The sequence below is a fragment of the Pelodiscus sinensis genome, chromosome 2, assembly GCF_052426305.1.
Source record: "Pelodiscus sinensis isolate ZL-2025 chromosome 2, ASM5242630v1, whole genome shotgun sequence".
NCBI lineage: Eukaryota > Metazoa > Chordata > Testudines > Trionychidae > Pelodiscus > Pelodiscus sinensis.
Genome location: NC_143053.1, coordinates 55,485,830 through 55,509,192, shown reverse-complemented (window position 1 = coordinate 55,509,192; position 23,363 = coordinate 55,485,830). Strand labels below are relative to the sequence as shown.

At 42.4% G+C, this 23,363-nt stretch overlaps 1 protein-coding gene across 6 annotated transcripts in view; it reads right to left on the bottom strand.

The window, feature by feature from the left end:
* UBE2W (ubiquitin conjugating enzyme E2 W) overlaps positions 1-22,902 on the bottom strand; it is a 38,024-nt gene extending 15,122 nt beyond the window's left edge. Inside the window, exons 1-4 of one of the 6 annotated variants that reach the window (XM_075920507.2) lie at positions 22,311-22,902; positions 19,272-19,349; positions 2,444-2,535; positions 1,048-1,150 (exon numbers count right to left, since the gene is read on the bottom strand). In XM_075920507.2, the coding sequence (XP_075776622.1) occupies positions 1,048-1,150; positions 2,444-2,535; positions 19,272-19,292 (216 nt within the window). In that variant the 5' untranslated portion in view covers positions 19,293-19,349; positions 22,311-22,902. Of the gene's footprint in view, positions 1-1,047; positions 1,151-2,443; positions 2,536-16,567; positions 18,262-19,271; positions 19,350-21,860; positions 22,244-22,310 lie in introns of those variants that run through there. The other 5 variants (XM_075920508.2, XM_089776230.1, XM_075920511.2 and 2 more) reach the window with 5 other exon arrangements.
* Between the last annotated feature and the right edge of the window lie 461 nt (positions 22,903-23,363).

Here is a 23,363-nt window from a genome sequence, read left to right as displayed (position 1 = left end):
AGGCAGGTCCGTGGCCACATTAGGGCGTGGCTGCTTGGGCAGGTGCTCTGGTGTACCACAGGTTGCTGAACCCTGACTCAGAGGCTTATGTGCTGCTTAAAGTATGCTTAAACTACGAGCCCAAGATCGGAAAACACAGCAAGGCAAAGCAAAGCCAAGAATCACACTAAACAGTAAGATCTGCATCTTCATTTATTAATGAAGCCGCTGTAAGCAGGACTATTATTGCTTACAGGTCAGTAAAAAGTATCACTGGCATGCTGACCTGTAAATAGAAGTGAATAAGTTAAATCTTGGCACGCCATTTCTAAAAGGTTGCTGACCCCTGATGTAGCTCAACATAGAAATGTTTCTTTTAGGTGGTTTGATGTTGTCTCTAGAGATCAATAAATCGACTTTTCCAATAGGTTAGTGTACCTCCTCTGCAGATCCTGCTGTTGGTTCAGGAAAAAAATAAACCAGTTTTTTTCCGTGACTCATGTGGTATCAAGTCTTTCCTATGATGTCACAATACCCATTTTGGTGCTCCCCTGCCACAATCACAGCCGTACTTACCTGCAGTACTTCCCCAAAAATACTAACCAGTACAACAGAGAAACTTCAAGGAAAAGCACTGAGCTTTGGAGCCAAGAAAAGAAGAAAAAATAATACTTTACTTATTTCTATATCGCAAAAGCAGAGAATCACTGCCCTGTGTTGCTCTTTCATCTGCCACAAAAACTCCCTAAGAGGATTTAAGTAAATCTCAGAAATGTTAAATTTACTGTTTTCCCTGAAAAAATTTTTTTTTTTTAAAAAAGAATAGTCTTGCAGCATGTTAGAGACTAACAAAAAATGTATTTCCTATGAGAGAATTGGACATATTCCTCATTTGTGGGAACATTTTTAAAGGAGTTGGCAACTGCACGATTGAGTGTACAATTGAAACCATGAAACTAAAACCTTTAAAATTATGAGAAGTGTAGACAATAAAAATATTCAACATATGCAAAGAAGCTATAAGCTAAAAAAAGAAAGGCAAGTAGGAGCGAGAGAGAAACTAATTACCTGAGGAGAATCAAAAGGATATCGACTACTGAACTTAAACAGAAGCTGAAATTTTTCCCCTTCATATAGTGTGCCTGGAGCACCTTCCATATCTACGATCCACCTAAAAAACACACAAAAGAGCAATTTAAAAGAGTAACTGAATGAACAACCTAACAGTGAACTACTAGCTGACCTATGCTTCAGTATCACAATGACAATGAAAGCAAAAGTAAATACAACATGGAAATTAAACCAAATTTGCAGAAATGAGAAGCACCTTTGGTAGTTTATATAATCAATCTTTGCTATCATGTTGTAGGTTATACAAGCAGGAATTCCTCAGGAAACAAACACAAATGTATTTTGCTATCAAATGCCTACTTGTACTCACAAGAGACAGTAAAGCTCATGTTGACAGATGGCTTATATGTCCACCCCAATCTCATCACCAAGTCTACAGCTTGTGTGATGATTATTCTTATCCCATTCCTCAGGTGAAAGCAGACTCCCTTTCTATTTTATTTTACATTTCTGCCAGAGAGATTTAAGAGTAATAAGAATGTCACAAGTAAAATGCAGTTTACTAGCATTACAAAAGAATTAAAAAGGAGCATGCTCTTACTCCCACTCTCATCTGCAAAAATGTCACTGGTGATGCTATATTGACCAATGTGAGGCCTAGAAAGACTACGGCTTTGTGCTGCATGGGGAGCGCGCACCCCAAACAGCTGCTTGCTCCCGCGCGGCGCCCCAGCTGAGCGGCACAGAAGTCAGCCAAGCGCCACGGCGGGAGGGAACAGCCAGCATTTCAGCATTACAGAGTCACAGACATTGGGCTACTATATATATGATGGCAGTAACTGATGTATTCAGTAGTACAAGCTTAGTTTGCTTATACTCTCTTCCCCAGTCCTGTTCATGCCAAAGCATGGTGTGAGATGACATCACCTCTGCACTTTTATATGAAACTGCTTGCTTAGCATCCCTTCAGATTTTGCTCTCCTGAGTTAAGAATTCTTTGTTGACTAAAAGGGACACCCCTCTTGATTTAATGCAAAATGAAGATAATGCTAAACTACTTCAGGGTAAAAGTTTTGATCTAGAATGGTTTGCCAGAATTTAATTCTGTTCTGTCAGATAACGTGTGGGCACAGTAAGGCTGACTTTTTTTTTAATTTCCACAAAAAAAAGTTTTTTATTTTTTCAAGGGCAAGCATCACCTAACCCATACTTGATAGAAGACAGTGAAATGTATCATACTGTAGATTATTACTCAGTTTATTAGTTACTAATAAGCATACTAAGCAATTTACTTTTCTATCCAGGTATCAATTGGAGCAAATATTACTCTAGAAAAAACATTGTCTATAATTTGAGCTAATGTAGAAAGCATAAAAAGTATTTACACACTCACTGTGTAATTGAATTCTGAACACTCTTTTCATTTAAAGTCATTCCTGGAGGTGGGTCATTCTGCAAAGCCAATAGTTCTTTCTGTAGTCTCTTCTAAAAAGAATATAAGTAATACTTGAAATATTGCACTATAACAATAAAGCTTATTAATTTAAAGTACATTTTCCTGTTAAAAAAAGCAAAACAAACATTTTTGCCAACAATCTGTTCAAAACTAAAAGGGCAAAAAGTGTGCCTGATATGAAGAAAGGGAGAGTCCTGCCCTAAAAAAGTAAACAATCTATTATAATTGGTTTAAGAGAAAAAAAGTCATAAGCCTCCAACTCAGTCATGTTCTCATTTATATAATTCCAAATATATACTATTGGCAACTGTCAATCCAAACTGGATCATAGTATACATGTAAGAGGTCTAATTAGGTGACAAATGACTCACTTATGACTGACAAGCCTAATTCAAGAATGACACAGCTTGTTAGAAATATATTTACAATCTATCAAAACAGTTTTTAATTTAAAGGAAGGCAGCAGATAACATCATGGGTACCTAGCAAAGACTTTGGCATCTTCATAGTATGAGCATTCATGGCTCCTTATTTAAGGGGAAATACCATTTTACACTAAAGCAGGAATTCATCCTCTAATGTAGAAAGATGCAGGATATCCTGCCATGTTTAAAGCAATGCAGAACAAATTAGTTTGAGTAAAAATGGGTGAAAAAAAATGAAAATGGTTTCTTTGAGAAGTTTGAAATATGCATGTTTTCTTTCCCCTGATGAGCCTAATACAGTAGCACTCTTCAAACATTCCATAGAACTAAAATAAATTAAAATCTTGTGCACAGGGAAAAAAAAACAATTGGGTTGTAATTAAGGTATTGTAATCTAATTAAGCTATTGTTGTATCTAATTATGATTCCATAAAGTACAACTGGAGTCAATACAACAGCTCTTGGATAGTGTCATTGTGACAGAGTAACAGCTCACAGCTAGGGGATAATCTGTAAACTGATGTGGGTCTCAATTCCTCATGGAAGTTGTCCCACTGATTATAAACAGTCATTGAAATAGGGATCTGAAATTGGTTTCTCACAGTGCAGAAGAATCTTTGGATAATTGGGTAGTCTGAGGTGTATCTTTCTCCATCTTTCCTGCTCAATCTATTCCACTTTGTATAAATAATTAGTCATTGGGCCAGACAAGCCTGGTGGTTCAGGCATTTACCTGGAAAATGAGATAGTTAAGTTTACTTACTTCCTGGCTCCAATGACTGACTATATCCAGTGGAACAGCTTAAAACAGGATAGACACTGAAATCACAATATCCTCTAGCCTACTGTTTAGGACACTCTCTTGCAACATGAGAATATAAACTTGTATCTTTCTCCAGTGAGAATGGGGATTTGAAGCTGGATCTCTCACATCCCAGATGAGTGCATTAGCCACTGAGCCAAGTTTATAGACTATCACCACCATTTATTTATTCCTGGCTTTTTGTGAATGATGTCTCAGTCCTCCAAAAATTTATTGGCTAAAATTATTTGGCAAGTTTGTGTTAAATTTACAAATTGTTAGGGGGATACTGAATCCTGCATTTTTCAGCAGACTACTTAACCAGACTGTTTGTGCAGTCTAATGGTACACGTCAGTATTTAAAAGTCATTGAGCTAAATACATTCATCTTGAATTATTCCCACAATAAAGTATTACAAACAAAGGAAGTCAGATGTAACGGCTACACTTACAAGAAATAAACGCATGTTAAGATTTGGAAACAAAGAAGAAAGATGCATTAAGATTGCATAAGCAACCTAATTTATAACTATTTGATTTGGCAGCCTTAAAATTACTGTAATGTGTTATTCAACTGTAAAGAACACATCTTGCATATTCTTTGGAAGACAATAAAAGCAGTTTGAAATTTAGAACTGCTTTACAATTCTAAAGTTCATTACTGTAATTAAGAGTATAAAACTTCTGTAGTGTAACAAAATGTGTGCGGTAACTGAAGTTTAATACTGTAAATAATGCTTTATAACACCACACACACCTTGGAACAGATTAAATGAACTGCTTTCTATATTATCAGCATTAACTAAAATCCTGCATAAACACATTCAAGTTCTAATGATACATTGCTTTTATTCGATCCAGTGTATTTCCTATTTTACCTATAGGATTCAAACTATACCTGAGGTAAATGGTGCTAATAAACTTCAGATTGTAAATACTATTTGTGCTTGAATTGAGCACTCAAGTGGTTTCAAATCATCTGAGACTTGACCCAAATTGTCAGTCTCTAAAATATTTTTAAAAATCTTTGTGAACAGTAAATCCATTAAAAAAAAAAAAAAATCTATCTACAAGTTTGGTAGTTCCAGACCAAACTGCAGAACTTTCACAATGATTTTTTTCTCTGTCTTAATAGAAAAAAGTTAGTTAGGCCCAAAATCTGATTTAGCTTTCAGATCACCATCTCTCAATAGCAGTGGCGTGTAACTTTTTTGGGTCGAGGGCTACTGACCCACAGAAAAAAATCAGCCAGGGGCCACACACAAGTGAGAAGGATAATAAAAACCCAATCCCTCACTGACATGTGACTCCTGACTGAGGAGAAAGACACTCCCCAAATTCCCCTCACACACCAGAGCCTGGGGGGGCCCAGGCTAATAGATTTTATGTGCTCCAGCCCTATGATGGGGTACTGGGGGGGGGGAGGGGCGAGGGCTTGAGCACCAGTACAGGCTCCCCAGTGCTAGGGGGTCCCTGAGCCTTGGGAGCCGGATCTAGGCAAGCTGGGGGCTGCATTCGGACCCCTGGGCCTGAGGTTCCCCACCCCTGCTCTATATAAAGACCCTTTAATATGTTTTGTCAATTGCAGAAACATCCAATATAATCCATTTACAATTATTGCACTTTTTTTGAATTTCAGAGTCTAGTCCTCACACCATCACTACTTTATTGTTTTCTGTCTATAAATTCCATTTCAAAAAATTCAACTCTGACCTAGACTACATTGGTTCTCAAGGTAAATAAAAAAAATGGGAATTTTAAAAAATATTTTCATGTTTAGTTTTTGTTTTAAATTTACTCTTTCATTTACATGTTACTAGTTTTTATATTCTTCACATTTTATATCTTAGGACTGGTCTACACCAGAACATTAAATTGACCTTGCTGAGGGTCATGAAACATTGTGTATCATGTGCACTGCAGTAGGATTCACCTACCCTCACTGGATGAAGTTAAGCTGTTGGAAGAATTCTTTGCTGACCTTGCTACTGCCTTTAGGAGAGGTGGATTACCTACACTGATGGAAAAAGTCCTTCCATCAACATAGGACGGATCTAAACTACAGCAGCACAGCTGCATCATCACAGCTGTGCCACTGCAGTGCAGACATTTCCTTGCATTATTTAGCTGGACGTTCCATAGTTGTTTCTTTAGTTGAACTGTTAGTACCTCAGATTTTCCTAACACATTTCTCGCCTACATACCCATACTGCAAAAGGCAAGTACAGAGCTCATTAATATTCTTACTGTAAGAACACCATAAACTCAGATAAAGTGGTAAGGGAACATTCCATGTTATGTCTGCAAATGCTTTCTGCTATATTGAACTTTCACAGTTAAATAAAGCTAAAATACTTCAACCAGGCTATCTTTTTCTACCAAGGTTTACAGTTTAAAGTCAATCAGATTTGTGCTCCAAAATAACTTAGATACATAAGCATGCACTTTCGGTCTCTATTTTTGAAAAATTTGGCCTGCGTGAATATAAGTTGTCATAATTTTGTTAATGTATTGGAATTTAAAATAACTTTTCATTAAAACCAAGCTAATTTGTTTTGAAGTGAGGATGCCTCTAACAAAAATATTAATAAAAATATAATTTTAGCCATAGATGCTGCACTTAGCAACAGGCTTATATTTAAGTACCAGTAGTTCCATTCAAGTCAACGTGACTACTCATGGGAGTAAAGTTATATGGGATCAGGACCTGTTATCTAAGGTTTTCAGAACCCACAGCAGTGGCAACTCATCTGTTTCACTCCTTGCTGTGTCAGGAATACATCAATGGGAACACAGCACTCCAGCTAATGGAAAAATAATGCAAGTAAGCATGCACTTACCTAACCTGCAACTTATTAGATTTAAACACACACAGACACAAGCAATAGGTTTAGAACATCCCAAATATTATCCTAAAATCTGGGACAGAATTGAGTAAACTGCAGCTGTTCAGCAATGGCTGGCTGCTTCCTTGCTAAGGAGTAAAAGTGTCAGGAAAAATCTCTCTCAGTATAGCTTCAGGGGACTGTTCCAAAGATCACATTTTTTACAAAACACATAAGTCATAAGGACCCACATCGAGTCATCATTTCTCCTAATATCAATAAACTGCATATCAACAAACATTCTTAACAATCTCAGTCCTAATCAGCTTCTGTATGAAAGATGTCCGAAACTGAAGGTTCCCATCCACTTATTTTCTTTCGGTCTCATATTGTTGCTCCCTTTTCTATCCTCCTTCAATTCTGATTAGGACAGAATGCAAGTGTGCATATGTATTTGACCTTGCCTTCAGAAGGTCTGTTTATTTAAATTAACCCATAACTAGGTGGGTTTTATTTTATTAATTCATGGTAGCTGAATGCACAAAACATGGTTGCAATTAGCTTAATCAAAATCTGGGTGTCACTCCCCTTCAAATCTAGGGCAATGAGCCTAAATTTTTCTTTTGTTTTTTCTTATAGCCATATTGTATAACATAAGAAATATACCTTAACAGTAATGGTATTAAACAGAATTTGCAATTTAGGTCATGAAAAGTTTTAAAGTTAAAATAGAACAAATTTTCAAATAAGTTTTACAAAGCCTCAGCCTACTTTAAAGCAAAGTCATTTCAATCATGATTTAAATTAGACTTGATTTAAAAAAAATCATTCTATTCTGCTCTCACTGAAAATATGTCAATATATAAATCAATGATATACCTTAACTGGTTGCCTTGTAACCCCACCTCAAGAACAACAGTAGAAATAGAGAGGTCAGAGTCTAGAGACAGACAACTAAGGTGATCGGAGCAATGGAAAATCTTCCATATAGAAAGAGACTGAAGACTGGGAATCTTTAGTTGAGAGAAAAGACTCACTAAGATAGGAGTGGGCAAAAGGGCCTCTGCAGGCTAGATCCAGCCTGCAAAGCGGGTTGATCCGGCCTGTGGAGGCCCTGCCGCTCCCCCGCCCCCAGCACAATTAGGGTCTGGGGCCAAGGGAGCGAGCAAAGTTTCCACCACCCTGCGCCTTCCCTGAAAGGAGCGCGTGGTGCTTCTAAGAGCTATGTGCTCCTGGCAGGGTGGGAGAAGACTTTGCACGCTTCCCTGCCCCCAAGTCCTGATTGGCCATGGGGCAGAAGGGGGAGTGCATAAAGTCTCCTCCCACCATCAGGGGCATGGGGGAACCTCACGGGGGGGGGGGGGCGGGAAGGAGGGGTAAAGGTGCTCCCCCACCCGCAGAACAATAATGGCCTGTAGGTGGGGAAGCATCTTGCGCTTCCGCTTGAGGCCCGGGGCTACTTCAAAAATTTCTGGAGTGGCCCCTGGCAAAAAATTATTGCCCACCTCTGCACTAAGGCTTTGTTAATGGTGCTGGACACTGTAGCCCGATTCATGCTGGCACTTTACAGCACTCTAGCTAGCTCTGTGGGGAAGGAGGGAGAAGTGGTGTTTTTTCACAGCCTAGCCAGAAAGCTACAATGTGCCAGTGAAGTGGCAGTGAAAGTGAAATGCCAGTGTAGACTTAGCCTAAGAAGGGACAAAAGGCATACAAAGAGTAACAAAGAGAATGCAAATTAAATGCTAACCCATTTATATTGCACTACAAAAAGAGGTCATCCAATTACATTTAAAGACAGATAATAAAAATGTTTGCACAGTATATAATTAACCTCATTGCTAAAAAGCTGTTTAAAAACTAAACAGTTTAACCTTTTTATTCACTTATGGATAATACAATTTACTTTCATCAGGATTAAAAAAATTAAAACTAGTTTCACATACATACTAAGGATGTTAAAATGCACTTAATAAAGTAACCATGTAATCGCTGAAATTTTCATCGGTTACACATGGAGCAGAAGTCAGCTCCACGAGAGCCAGTGCATATCAGTTCCTGTCCACCCTCCACATTGCTACCTCTGATATAGAAACGACAGCAGGGGGAGCTGGTGCACACAGGAAGCTGAACATTAACAGATAAGCCCAGGCTCATCGGTTAGCAGTGTATATGGTTAAACTTTCATATCCCTAATATAGACCAAGATATCATTATTTAAACATTCAGCATCCTTCAAAGTGTTGCTGTGAATTAAAGGTCTGAAAATTGTCGGAAAAACTGAATTAAAAACGTGTAGTTTAAAACTCAGAATTGTGCTTTTCCAACAAAATGCTAGCAATTTGCTTTCCTGTGCAATCTTACTCCTATTCCATTTGGGGCTCTCATGTACAACATACCATTTTAGACTGTTCCATAGCTTTGCAGGACTCTCACATAAATGGGCCCTTCCAAACTGGTCTATTTTGGTCAATTTCATGGTCATAGGATTTTAAAAATCATAAAAATATCAGGCTTTCAGCTATTTAAATCTGAAATTTCATGGTGCTGTAATTGTAGGGGTCCTGCTACCCATTTGGAATTTGAACCCCCAATTTGAGAAATGCTGAACTCCACCATGAAATCTATATCACAAGGAGTAAAAGCAGACAAAATACCAGATTTTGTGGTGAGACACCAGATTTCACAACCCATGTGGTTTTTATGGCCATAACGTTAGATGACCACCTAGCAGAGATTGTCTAGATCATGGGTGGGCAATAAGTGGCCTGCAGGCCAGATGCAGTTCGCAAGGTTAGCACCTGGTAGGCCATCAATACTTTATTTACCTGCATGTTTTCAGGTACAGCTGCTTGCAGCTCCTGTTGGCTGCAGTTTGCTGTTTCCTATCAATGAAGTTGTGGGAAGCAGTGTGGACCCGGACACCGCCTCCTGCAGCTCCAGTGGCTGGGAACGGTGATGTGCAGCCAACAGGAGCTGCAAGCAGCCATACCTGCGGTAGGGTTTTTGCTACATTTCTGTGACGTAGTGGGGGTACTTGCTGGGCGGTGGTGACCTCTGCTGTCTGGAGCAAGACCCAGCAGGGAAAACCTCATTATGCAAAGGTGACGCCAAACCTGTTGAACCAGACACGCCCCATGGAGAGGAACAAAGGAAGGGGGAATGCTGCCCTGGCTGGGGGGGCAGGGCTGGAAGAGTGTGGGTTAGCTGCTGTCTGGGAGCATGGAGGAGACAGCCTAGGGAAAGGGGCTGGAGTTTAGGGGCCCAGTCTCCCCCCATCTCAAGGGGGCCTGAGGCATCCTAGCCCAGCTCTGTGACCAGACTACATCTGTGCTGTGCTGTATCCTGGAGAGGCAATAAACTTCCTCTATTCCACCGGCTGGTGCAGTCTGTTTGTGCCATTTCGGGGTGCAGGAGACGGGGGACCCCCAACGCGCCGTCACACATTTCAAAAGCCTAAGTGCTGTGGGGAGGCAGGGGCAAGCTGGGGACTCAAAACAGTCCCCTCGCTAGTCCCGCGCTCCCAGTGGCACTTTGCTTTTGAAATGTATGAGAGCCCTTCCGGGGCTCTTGCACATTTCAAAAGCAGGGCCCTTGCTACATTTCAAAGGCAGAGGCACCCTTATCACCTAATCGAATAATGAATGCAAATTACATCAACTATTTGATTAATTATCAATTAAATTTAACGTCCTTTACAAAGGAGCATTTCATATATAGAGTGAAAAGGAAATTTCAAAGGTTAAAACAAGCAGTTATCTTAAACATGTTGCTCTTAAAAATCAATATTACATAGTAAATCTATGACACTTGCAATGAAACACATATGGACAGATGCTTCCACCCTCAAAAAGACCTGCAAATATTAAAGATCTGATTGTAGAGTCAGAAACCTAGCTTTTAAGTTTATTTTTATATATGACTTGAACCAATACAAAGTTATTTTACTTTTAGTTTGCCCACCAATATAGCCATGTGATTTACATCTTCTTTCTGAAAACATTTAGAAAAACTAGTATTTTTCAGACAGGAATTTCCCTACTCCCTTATCCCCCACAAACATACACTGAAAGAACCAACAAATGCTTATTTCTTTCCATGATACAACACTGAATTTTCAGTTTTGTTTTGTTTAGCATAGTACAATATTGGAGGGAGGTAAGTAGGTCAAATTAACTGCTTCAGGACAAAATTTCTACAAATTACTTCAGACAGGCACTTACTACCCACTGTAATCATGCCATAGATTTACTATGCAATATTGATTTTTAAGAGCTCAAAAATTCATACGTGTTTACCATTGCTTCATTATTTATAACATCTGAATATATCTGCTACCAAAAAGCTTTGGTTGTCTTAAGAACAATTCTAAAGCTAAAAAGGGGGCAGTATTAAGATTGAACTTAACCTTAATTCTAGGGATAAAATTAGTTTAATCAACTAATCGACTAGTCAATTAGTTGATAACTGGGGGAGCCGCAGCAGAGTTAGCTCCCACCCTCGGGAGCTAATCCCACTGCAGCTCTGCCTTTTAAATGTATTAAGACAGGGATGGGCAATAATTTTTTGCCGGGGGCCATTTCCGAAATTTTTGAAGTCCCCCCTCCCTCACTGGAAGGCGTGGGGCCTCAAGTGGAAGGGGCAGGGCCAGGATACTTCCCTGCTTCCCCACCCACAGACCATGATTGTCCTGGGGTGGGAGAGTGCCTTTGCCTCCCCCCACCTCCCAAGGTTCCCCCTAGGCGCCTATGCTCCTGGCAGTGAGAAGAGACTGCGTGCTCCCCCTTCTGCCCCAGGGATTGGGTGCCAGGGAGAGCGTGAAGCCTCCTCCCACCCTGCCAGGAGCATGTGACACTTCTAAGTGTCACATCCTCCTTGCAGGATGGGGGCAGGGCGGAGGAAAATTCATGTGCTTCCTCCTGCCCCCAGACCGTACTTGGCCTGGGAGCGGGGAAGTGGCAGGGCTTCCACGGGCAAGATCAACCCACTTGGCAGTCTGGATCAAGGCTGCAGAGACCCTTTCCCTCACCCCTGTATTAAGAACTGGCAGGCTCTTAATACATTTAAAAGGCTGGAGTGCAGCAGGGGGAGAAGTGGGGGGAAGACCCAGCTGATAGAGATATAATTATAATTTCCTAGATGTTTCTGAAAAACAATCTAAAAAACCCAGGAATTCCATCATTCAGAACCAGAGTAACAGTTAACCCGTTAAGGGTGGTGCTGCTTGTGGTTAACCGGTTACCCATTCAACATCCTTTATACGAAGCCCCAAAATCCAAGTGTCATTGAGGATTGGGAGCCACCAGGCCCTACACCTCCATCCGCAGCCAGATGTGACTCAGCCATCAGGTAGAACAGAAGGCTTATTAGTTCACAGGGACACAGCATAGAACATTTGTTAGCACAGGAACCAGGAGCAGTCAATACAATTAATCTTGGGGAGTGTGGGCCCTGACCTCCATCCTTACACAGGTGAGAGGTTATAAAACCAATCTCATCAACTCTGAACAGGTTCTCCCAGACCCAAAGGACCAGCCAAACGACCAGGTCAATTTATACTATGAATCTAACCCAAAAGAGCACACTGTGCCAATCCTTTATGATCTAAAATCTAAAGGTACATTAACAAAAGAAAGAAAAGGGTTGAGAGTAAGATGTTAAAGAAAATACATTAAGCACCAAGTTCTTGATGCAGCCTCTTAGCAGAGATATAACAAACTGTTAGCTTAAAAGTGTCTGGCGTACATCCTACGGTAGGATGGCTCAACAGATCCTTCCCAGACCTCTGTCCATAGCAAGGATGCTTCTGGAATCAGGAGTAGGACTGAAGAAAAGATGGCGGCACCCTCAGGATCTTTTTATAATCTTGCCCATGTGGAGGGAAATTCTCTGTTCTCTTGATACCTCCCAAACTGGAGCTGATCACATGATCAAATGACCTGTCCATGTCCTTCATGCAAGTAGTTATGATGTACTTGCTGGTTTGCAGGTTCCCAGACACATTCCTCAGGTATTTACTGGCAACCTTGAGGGCCTTTGTCTATGCAGCATCGCTAATTAGCCTAGCCATTCATTTAATAAACATTCCTTACACTAGGTGGTCCAGGCCTACTGCTGTCTTCCAGACAGAGAACATTTCAATACAAGTATAGATCCCATATTCATAACTTTACAAATAAAAATCATATAAGTATATGAGTAGTATACATAGAATCAACATAGCATACATTTTCATTAGCCACCCCACATGGTCCACTTTGCTCTGAATTTGGGGCAAACACACAACAGTGGATGCAACAGTGGTCTGCCTGCTCACACTAAAATCCAATAGTGTGATCCCCGCCCCCCCTCCAGACTTAGGTTATAGTGAGCCTGGCCATTGTGTATGTGACGGGCTGAGCGTCCTCCCTCAGTGAGTCACACTTGAAATCCCCAGTCAGATAGTAGTGCACTGCCCAGGGAAACGGAGGTACACTCACGGGGTTACTACAGGACAGTAGAAATCACATGCAACAAAAGCAAACAGAGTGAATACAATCCCCACTTCATCACGCCAAGAATAAGCTCCCAATGAGCAGAGAATATATCTGGGGTCCACGATCCCCATATACAATTTTCAACACCATAGAACTGCGTTTCTCAAACTGTGGGTCCCAACTTCCAAGGGGGGGTCGCGAGCAACTTAGAGGGGGGGTCTCAGTATCACAAAGTTTGAGAACCCCTGCCAAAGAAGTTGTAATTTTTGATGTAGTTGTTTGTTTTTTTTTAACAACTTAGCCTCATTTTTGTTTTGGCATTTTACTAGTATTAACACTAAAATAAAATCATTATCTATCTGTAAAAGTTTAGCAAGCTGTATTTTTTATTAAGACTTCCTTTCCAAAAGTAGGCATTTCAGCTTTGATATTTGTACCAAAAATGCATTTTAAGACACTAAATAAAAACGATGGGAAGATTATGCCAATGAAAATGAAGGATTATCAAGCAATAATCTAGCAGTTCTATTCAGAAAAGATCTGACCCTAATAAGAATGTAAGAGTTTAACTGTTTTAACTGATGTCCATCACTGTATAGATTTCTGTTAGTTACACTCCTGCAACACAGCCAGCCCCCTAGAAGTGGGACAGGACCGCTCCAGCAGCTGGCCCCGTGTCTGGCAAGTTGGATGCCGCCCCGTGCTGTGTTCTCTACATAAAAATCTTATACTACAGAACCTGCATAGGAATGCAAGTTACTAGTCAAGTAGTCGACTACCTGATAAGCCTAGGTGGCTAGCTGATAGCCAGGCAGCTCTTACTACATTTAAAAGGCAGAGCCGCAGCGGGGTTAGCTACGAGGGCCGGGATTAGGGATCTGAACAACTAGTTGACTATCCAATAAGCAAATGCTTATCCGACAGTTGACACTAGTTGAGTAGTCACTTTCCCCCAACTTGCTGCCTCTATCAGGCGAGACCCCAAGCTCCACACAGCATTGCCCCTTTGAAATGCCACGGGCAGCTCCCTGGGGCTGTTGCTACATTTCAAAGGTAGAGGCGCCCTTATTGACTAATCAAATAGTCAATGCAAATTGCATTGACTATTCGATTAGCCAATTAATTGACATTTTAAATCCCTAACCGGGAGCTAACCTCACTGTGGCTCTGCAGTTTCCCCCCTTACTGACTTAATCGAGTAGTTGATAGAAATTCCATTAACTACTAGATTAGCTGATTAAACACAATTTAATGTCCTCAGGCTTGCAGCATAGGGTGGCAGCTGACTCCCCAGGAGCCGTGGGATACCCTCACCATCCTTCCCTCCTTAATTCCACCCAGCGATAGATCCCCCAAAATGGTTAACAGTGTAACCACTGGGATTTTTAATGGTTACTCAGTTACTGTTTTTAAACCTTTTTAACATTCCTAGACGCTAAATCTATTTTGGACCGAACAAAAATAAATTGGATTTAAGTATATATAATTCCAATATATTGTAAGACTAGAAGATTTACCTGGCATTGCTCAGGTCCTTAACTTAATTTTGTTTTTTGGAAAATAAAATGAAAATGTATGTCCTTTCATTTAAATCCTTGCTCTGGGTGGGACTAGGGTTGAGGGGCTCAGTACACAGGTTCCCCTGGGAGAGAGAGAACTACCCGAGCCCTCTTTCACTGCAGGAGCATGGCCACTGCAGCTCCAGCTGGCAGAGCCGGAGAGGGGAGCATATCCCCTGACTGAGGAAAGTCCAGATTCACTGTCCCCTGAGCTCCCCAGCCAGAGTGAGGAATAGAGCAAACTGAGCACTTTCCCTTCACTCCCTAATGAAGGGGAATAGCCAGCAATGTTCCTGCATGAAGGGGGAGGACTTCAGCTCCCCCGGGACCCCACCTAATAGACACTTGGGAGTTGGGGGACTTGGGCAGTCCTGGATAGAGATGTTTAAATGCATTTATTAAGGTAAATGTGTAACCATGCTTCTGGTACAGCTGTAGCATCCCCATGCGTACCAGCTCCCATCTGACTCCCTGTGCTGCTTCTGTATCAGAGGCAGCAGTGGGAGAGGGAGCAGGCAGCACCGTGAGGGCCCGTGCCAATAGGGAACCTGCTTAAAAGCTGGCTCCCCTCTAGCATCACCTCCCACTTGCTCCCCCGCCCACTGCTGCCTATCGTACTGAGGCAATAGCGTAAAGGGGAGGGGGGCAGGTGCGGGGGGCAGGTGCTGCATGTAACCATCTAGGTTAACTGATGAGCCTAGGCTCATCAATTAGCCATTTACAAGTTTACACTATGATATCCCCAGTCCCCAATGGGGAAGTAAAGGGGAGACACGCTTCCAGCCAGCCACCTTCACATGCCTGGTGATGGTCTCTTTTCTGTATGGTTTTATGAGGCTCAATCCCATTCCAGGAACATCCCATTTTCCTGTCACAACCAAACCCTTATCTTGTTTTAAGTTAAGAGGAAGCGGTATATAAAATTGGGGTGGTTCTAGCTTTTCAACAGACGAACGCTCTCAAATGTGGTAGGTTTGTTATTTTGAGATCAAAACCTTTTTCTAAACTCAAACAATGGCTATAGACATCTTAAATTTGGAACTGTCATAGCTCTGGTCCAATGATTGTATCATTGCAGCTTCATTTCATCATCACTTTTTATACCAACTACATCTCCAGTTCATGGACGCTGAAATCTTGAATTCTGAGAAAGTATGCACAGACATATGTATAAATCAAGTCTGATGTGTATTCTTTTACACCAGGCTAGTGTTCTTTTCATTTGAATAATATACTTTCATGAGTTAGATACAAGTCATTTGTATATGAAGATATTCAAATTTCTGCAAATATAGAGCTAATATAATTAATGACAGAACTTTACTGAAAAATGTGGAACATAGGTCTTCAATATGGTACCTATGTAATCAAGATTTTATTCTTGCTCTTGAAAACTGTCTCTCACGTGAGTCAACATAAAATACGTCTATGTTTTCAGATCTTTTAATATAATGCTGTGTGATTTTGTTAGAAGAATGAAATTTTAGACATTTTGCTAAAATGTAATCAAGTAAGAATTTAACAAGGTACTTAATTGTTTCAAACTATTTAGAATATGCACTGATTATCAATAGAGAATTAATGCTAAAAATTTCAGTACATAAGGAATGTCTCTGAGTTTCAAACTATTTAGAATATGCACTGATTATCAATAGAGAATTAATGCTAAAAATTTCAGTACATAAGGAATGTCTCTGAGTTTCAAGTCTTTAACAAGGGAAAGGCTACCACTGATTTTATGCAGGATTTTATAAAGTATGCATTGTTTGTATGCATCACCAACTCTGAAGACAAAATTACATTATAGTTTAAAAATACACCTACATTTATGCATTATCTATATTGACCTCTTCAGAGAGAGATGTCAACATCTGCTCAATGAGCAGCAGTAATACAAAGAGCCAACAGAATGCGAGGAACCATCAACAAAAGGATAGAGAATAAGACAGAAAATATATAAATCCATGGTACACCCACAATTTTGAATACTGAGTATAGATATGGTCACCCTATCTCAGTGGTTTTCAAACTGCAGTCCACAGCTCAAGCTCAGGTCTCTTCCTTCCCCCGCGCATCGGGGAGCCCATTCTGGTACTCCAAGCTTGCCCTCTCTCCCCTGCAAGGTTAGAGAACCAGGGTCAGCTTCCGGCTGGTGGCAGGGCAGAGAAAGCCCCAAGTCTCACTGCACGATCAGGCTCATGGGGAAAAAGCGCATCCCCTACCCCAGCTGGAGGAACAGCAGTGCACAGGCACAATGCATGGAGGTTTTCCCCATTGCTTCCATTGGCCAGAATCCAGCCAATGGGAGCATTGGGAGGTTATGCCTGGGAGCAGCACAGGGCGCAAAGGAAATAAGTGCCCCCTACCCATGCCCAGCCCCCTACATTGATCCCCCTTGCCAAGACCCTACACCCCAAGCCTGATCCTGCACCCTCTCTTGCTCCTGCACCCTAGCTCCCCTTCAGATCTCGCACCTGCTCCCCCTCTTACACTCCACCTCTCACCAGAGGAGTGAAGTTTGAAGAGTCCCGGTTGGGGGCCACGACAGTGAGGGGATTTTCAGGGGGGTTGAGTGTTTTTTGTTTTTGTTGGCTTTTTGCTTTTTTTTTTGTTTGCTTCTCACTTGTGTGATCCCCAACTTATTTTTCTGTAGGTCAGTGGTCCCCACTAGGGATGTAATAGTGTAGTCGATTAACTAATAAGCAAAAGCTTATAGGTTAATGCTATAGACTACAAACATCCCCCTCCCCTCCCTTGCCAATAAATTTTTTAGTAGGATGGCCAGCAGCCCGGCTCAGTCCTGGCTTGCAACGGGTTCGGGATCTACTTCTGCTGCAGCGCTGCATTTAAAGTGTATTAGGAGCTGGGCAGGCAGGCAGCCTGGCTGGCTCAGTTCTGGCTCATGCCCAGTCCGGGAGCTCAGAACCCCCAGCTAGAGAGGGGCTGCTGCCACCTTGCACTCTTGACTCTTTCTGAGAGGCAGCAGCACAGGGTGACAGGCAGCTGGTTCAGGAAGGGAACTGGTTTTTAAACTGGCTCCCCTCACGGACCAGCTCCCGCCTGGCACCCTGTTCTGCTGCCTCTGATACAGAGTGGCAGGGAGCTCCTTGAGAGTGAGGCCGGAGTGCACTGGCTGCTGGCCCCACCCTCAGGGTTTACAGAATAGTCAACTAATTGATAAGAATTCATGAGGTTACTTGACTATTCAATTAACCGATATTTAACATCCCTATCCCTCATCCCTGCCATAAATAAGGAAAGTATGGGAACTTTTTGGGTTGAACATAATTAATTTTTTACTTCATTTAAAATGAATTGTGATAAACTAACATGAGAAAGTTGAAGCGTTTAATCTGTTTAATCATTTAAATTCATATTTCCTTTTTTACTGGTTAAATAAAACCGTTCTCTGTAGCTGCAGCACTAGCAAAATGGCTTGGACGTAATTTTGCAATTAACGGTGAGCTTCTGTTAACAACTGGTGGTCCACAGAAAGGTTTGCATTGAGCCAGGTGGGTCATGGGCCAAAAAGTTTGAGAACCACTGACATATCTCAAAAAATAGGAAAAAGTATAGTGAATGGAAACAAAAATTATTAGGCATATGGAAAGGTTCCACAGAAGGAGAGATTAAAAAGACTGGGACTATTCATCTAAGAAAATAGACAACTGGGAGGAATTATGATAGAAGTTTATAAAAATCATTAATAGTATGGAGAAAGTAAATAAGGAAGTGTAATTTACCCCTACATATAACACAAGAACTAAGGTCCAGCATATGAAAATAATAAGGAAGTACTTCTTCACACAACACACAATCAACTTATTGTGAAACTTATTGAAAGAGGATGTTATGAAGACCAGAAGTATAACTGAATTAAAAAAAAAAGAATTAATAGATAAATTCATGGAGAAAAGGTCCATCAATGACTTTTATTAGCCAAGATTGCCAGGGACCCAATTCCATACTATGGGTTTCCCTAAGTTTCTGACTGCTAGAAGCTAGGCTTGAACAACAGGTGATGCAATCACGTGACAAATTGTTCTGTTCTGTTCACTCCTCCTGATGCATCTGGCACCAGTCACTCTGGGAAGGCAAGAAACTGGGCTAGATGAACCATTTTTCTGACCAAGTATGGCCATTCTTTTGTTCTTACGTATGAGTTTAATCTCTGTAAATAGTGGAAGCAGCAACAGTAGCCAATATAGCTGAGAATTCATAAGCAAATCTATAATACCCACTTGCTCCAAGACATTTAGAACGTTCAAATTACTTTATTTTTTCAAGCAGAAAATATTCAAGTTTCGTATCTTTCTGAAAGTAGTAAGTTTGAGGGAAAAAAGGTGAGTCTGCCATTTTTGCACTCATGCACAGTTTGGTTAAAAATCACACAAATTACAGCAACACTAGATTACAATGCCAGAAGTGTATCATGGTGAATTACCCTAGAGATGTTTATTTGAAAAATTGGAACCAAGAAGACATTAAACTTTCATTATATAATGAAATTGATCAAATGGACTTCAGAGAGTCTCTGCAAGGGTACACCCACCCAACACTTAATAAAAGATCAGCCCACAGATAACATGATCAGAAAAAATATATAAATCAAAAAACTTGAGAAGTACAGTACTATGTAGTATATCAGTGCACAAAACTTTCCTATCACTCCATTCCTTACCAGTAATGCACTCCTCTCCATTGCTGCACAGATGGCTCAGTAGAGGAGCTTGGACTGAAGGTGGAGCTGGGGGCAGAACTGGGAATGGAGAAGGAACTGAGTGAGGCAGAGAGGGAATGAAGACACAGCTGGGCTAAGAGCAGAGCGGGGGGCAGAGAAGAGCTGTGGGTTTGGAGCAGAGTGGAGCTGCCGCCAGAGCTGGAGCGGAACTGGATTGTGTTCCTTCCCGCTTACATCAAGATACCTTATTATAACCAAATAAAACCTCAACTAGCTTTGTGATCAAAGTTGTTTTAAAATTTAAACAAGTTTCTATAGATCTGCTTCCAAATAAAAATATTGGGCAACCTATTGGAGATGGAACCAGATTTAATACTTAATGTGTTTTTTAGAACCAGACACCGGCGATCAAAAAAGTCATAGTCTATTCTCAAGTACCTGTTCCAGTTTTAACGACGACCTAAAGGATTTTTTTAAAAACTTGCTAGAGCATCTTCATCATCATAAGTGATCTGAAAGGTTTGTGGGAGGGTTTTTGAATTGTTTAAACGTTTTTCTCCTTTTATACCTCAGAACAAACGAGAAATTCTTCAGCCCATTTGCTGCAGGCAAGGGCCTCAAAATCTATGTTGTCAGCTTTCACACTTTACTTGGAATAACTGGGTTGTTCGATCTTTAATGAACACTTCCTATCGTCAATATAGGAGTCACTGGCTCCTACCACATTTAAACTGCAGCGCCACAATGGGGCCCCTGACTAATCATATAGTCAGTAAAAATTGTATCGACTACACAATAATTCAATTACCCTCTTCTTAACATCCTTACTTCCCACTGCTATCTTGTCCAAGAAACAGACATTAGATAAAACATTATTAATACCGGATAGCTCTTAGATAGCACTTTTCTGTGAATCTTGAAGTGCTTCAGATAGGCAGCAGTCATCTCCCTTTACAGAGACAAACTGAGAAACAAATGTGAAATAAGCTGTACAAGAACACAACAAAGATCAGTGACAAACACAGGCCTCTCAAACCCCAGCTACCTGTAGTATTGCCTTAAAGTGTCACAACAGTCTCTTCCACACAGTTTTTATACACACCTACAAGAGTTTCTTTTAACAGAAACTTTGGGGAACATAATATTTTGTAGTCAAAACCAGGCTGCATAAAGAATTCTAAATATTAAATAAAGACCAATCAGCAGAAACAATGTGGCATGCAAGTCTTATAGAATACGACTATGTGATATGGTATGTCCTTAAGTGCTTTACCCAGCCTTTTTTAAAACGTCATGTAAACTGGACTTCCATTACTTTCTTGGGGGGGACTATTTCAGAATCTAATAAAATTTCACCCATAAAATTTTCTAGCTTAATTATAATTATTTTTGCATTTATTCATGTCATTCCTAGTTATAAACCCTAAAGATAAATATCAGTATAACACCACGTGTAATGTTCCAGTTTGTACACCTTCTCTGTTGTCTGAGTAGTGGTGTAGAAGCACTATAGTTAAGTCATGACACCTGTTTAAACATTAATGTTTCTACATCATCTAAAAACAAGGATCTCTCTGAAATGCTGTTTCTTTCTGGAGGTTGAAGAGTTAGTGACCCAAATTTGGAGTCATCTGAGTCAGGAGATCCAGAAATATAAGTCCCCTCCAAAAATAGCCATTTTAAAAAAAGTTTCTATGTGACGGTGTTTTGCCCAGTCGTGGAGAGCAAACTATTACAGCTGCTCCCCAGGATTACGAACAAGTTACGGACCAACACTTGGTCCGTAACTTGAAGTGTTCGTAACTCAGATCCCATAGTTACACGGTGACCGCGCTGTTCATAACTCAGATCCGCATTTACGACCGCTTTGGTCGTAAGTGCGGATGGTTGTAACTTGGGAAGCGGCTGTACTACGCTAGGGGTCAAAATGGTCTCAACTCAATTTTTATCCAAGATAGTGCATAGCATTCACTATAGAAACCCAATTTGAGAACAGTAGTTAAGAAAGTGTCTATTTTTACACTGTGCATATGCCAATACAGAAAAAACAGCTACATGATTTCCACTCCTGCCATTTGATATGCTATAAGGTTCTAAGTATGCTATACTCCAAATGGTTAATGATAATGCTTTGAAACGTGGTGTGCCTTGTAGGGGTACAGAGCAGCATTGGTGATCCAAATTTAGGATAATCTGACCAAGGGAGTCCCAAGAGACAGATCCTCCCTTATCCCCCACTCTCCCAAAAACCCCAAAAGCCAGTTTCCCTCTACTGTCTTTTACTGTTAAATCGGATGCATTACAGACCTCTAGAATGCTGTGATCTGATCCTTCAATGAACATACTTATGGATAAATGAATCACTATCACTGTCCTTAGATAAAAGGACTTGTGGACTAAGTGGCGGGAGGTTACTACTATAGATGCGAATAGGGGAGGGTTGAATGTAATCCTGCGGCTGTCAAGGCTGTCTTTTTGTGCAACCCACCACCAACCTCAGGCAGCCATGCCCCCCTCCTATCTTCATAAACTCCCTTAGGAGCACTCTGGGAGTCTCTGTGCCCTACCCCGTACGATCCTTACACGCACCCAATGAAGAGGAAGAGCCCGGCTGACTCTACCACACCCGCCATTCCTTTCACACTTGAGGGAACTCGGCGGCGGTCGGGGACTCTTCTCCTTTCCCAGCTCCGCCGGGGAGTGTGTGAAGCTCCCCCGCCTCCTCCCACACACACCAAGGAGGGGGGGGCCCTACCCGAACTCGGCCCTTCCCGGGAGCGGGGTGTCTGCCACAGCTCGCTCACGCGCCAGGCAGGGGCTTTATCGGGCCCTCGCGCTCCGGGGGGAGGTCCCGTCCCAGAGTCCCCTTCCTGGGCGGCTCCCCAGCGCTGCCCACAGGCACCCCAGAGGCCAGAGCTTCCGCGCCAACCGCCGCCCTCCCGGCTGTCCCGCACCCCGCCAGCGGCTCCTCCTGCCACCCCGGCAGCGCCGCTCTCCCCACTCCGGCCCGGCGCCCCGACTCCGCCGCCAGAGCCTCACCTGCATGGACGCCATGATGGATCCGCCCCCCTCCCCTCTGCGCCGCCGGTCCGGACCCGGAGAGAGCGAGAGAGAGACGCAGCGGCGTCCCGCCAGATCACGTGGGCCCCCCAAACCAACAGGGGCAGGGCGCATGCGCCGAGCGATCAGCGGTGGCGGCTGCGCTAGGTAGCGGCCTCGCCTGGCAGGGGCCCACAGGCCGGCCCGGCGAGGCCGGGATGGGAGGAGCCGCGCGTGGCAGGCCCGTCCGCTGGAGCGCGCCCGGGGCGGGGCAAGGGGCGCGACAGGCGCGGCTGGGCCACTGCGCGTGCGGAGCCTCGGGGGAGCCGGGGCTGCCCCCAGTCTCCTGTTCGGCACCCAGGCTGTCCAGGCGGGGGCTGGGCAGCATGGGGAGTTGCCAGTTTTGGGTGGACGGATTCCTGCAGCTTTCTTCCTGTGGCACAGTCTTCAATTACAGCGGAATCGTTAGTCCCCGGAGCCACCAAGCCCAGCCTGGAGGGCTGGCAACCCTGGTGGGATTCCTGCATCGACCTGCCCCCCTCCCGTCCCCCGCCCCGTGCAGGGAAAGCTGCATTGAGGTCACATGAGAACTGTGTCACTGTCCATTATGCTGAAACGGGCTCTACTGCGCACGTGCACATGTTGATAAGTCAAATGCATGAATTGTAAGTTTGCGAAAGGCGGGTGGATTGCACTGGGGACAGCGTCCAGCGCAGCCCCGAGAGGAAGGCCGCGCCCACGGCCCAAACCCCTGAGCCACAGCGCAAGGGTGCTCGAGCTTGTCAGAAGAACAGCCTTTGCATTTTTGTTAAACGTGGTAAAACAGTGTCTGGCTTGTTTATGTTCTTGTAAATAGCTGGAATATTTCAGGCGGCTTCAGACATAGGGCAAATGGCATATAACTTCAGCCCAAATAGTTACATTTTGCTGAAGTTATATGCAACTCAAAACACGGTGAAATGTGGGGCAATCTTCATAATAGGAAGTGCTACCAGTCCTGTGTCTGATACTAGTTATTATGGCACTGTCCCCTCTTTGGGGTGCTCAGCCCTG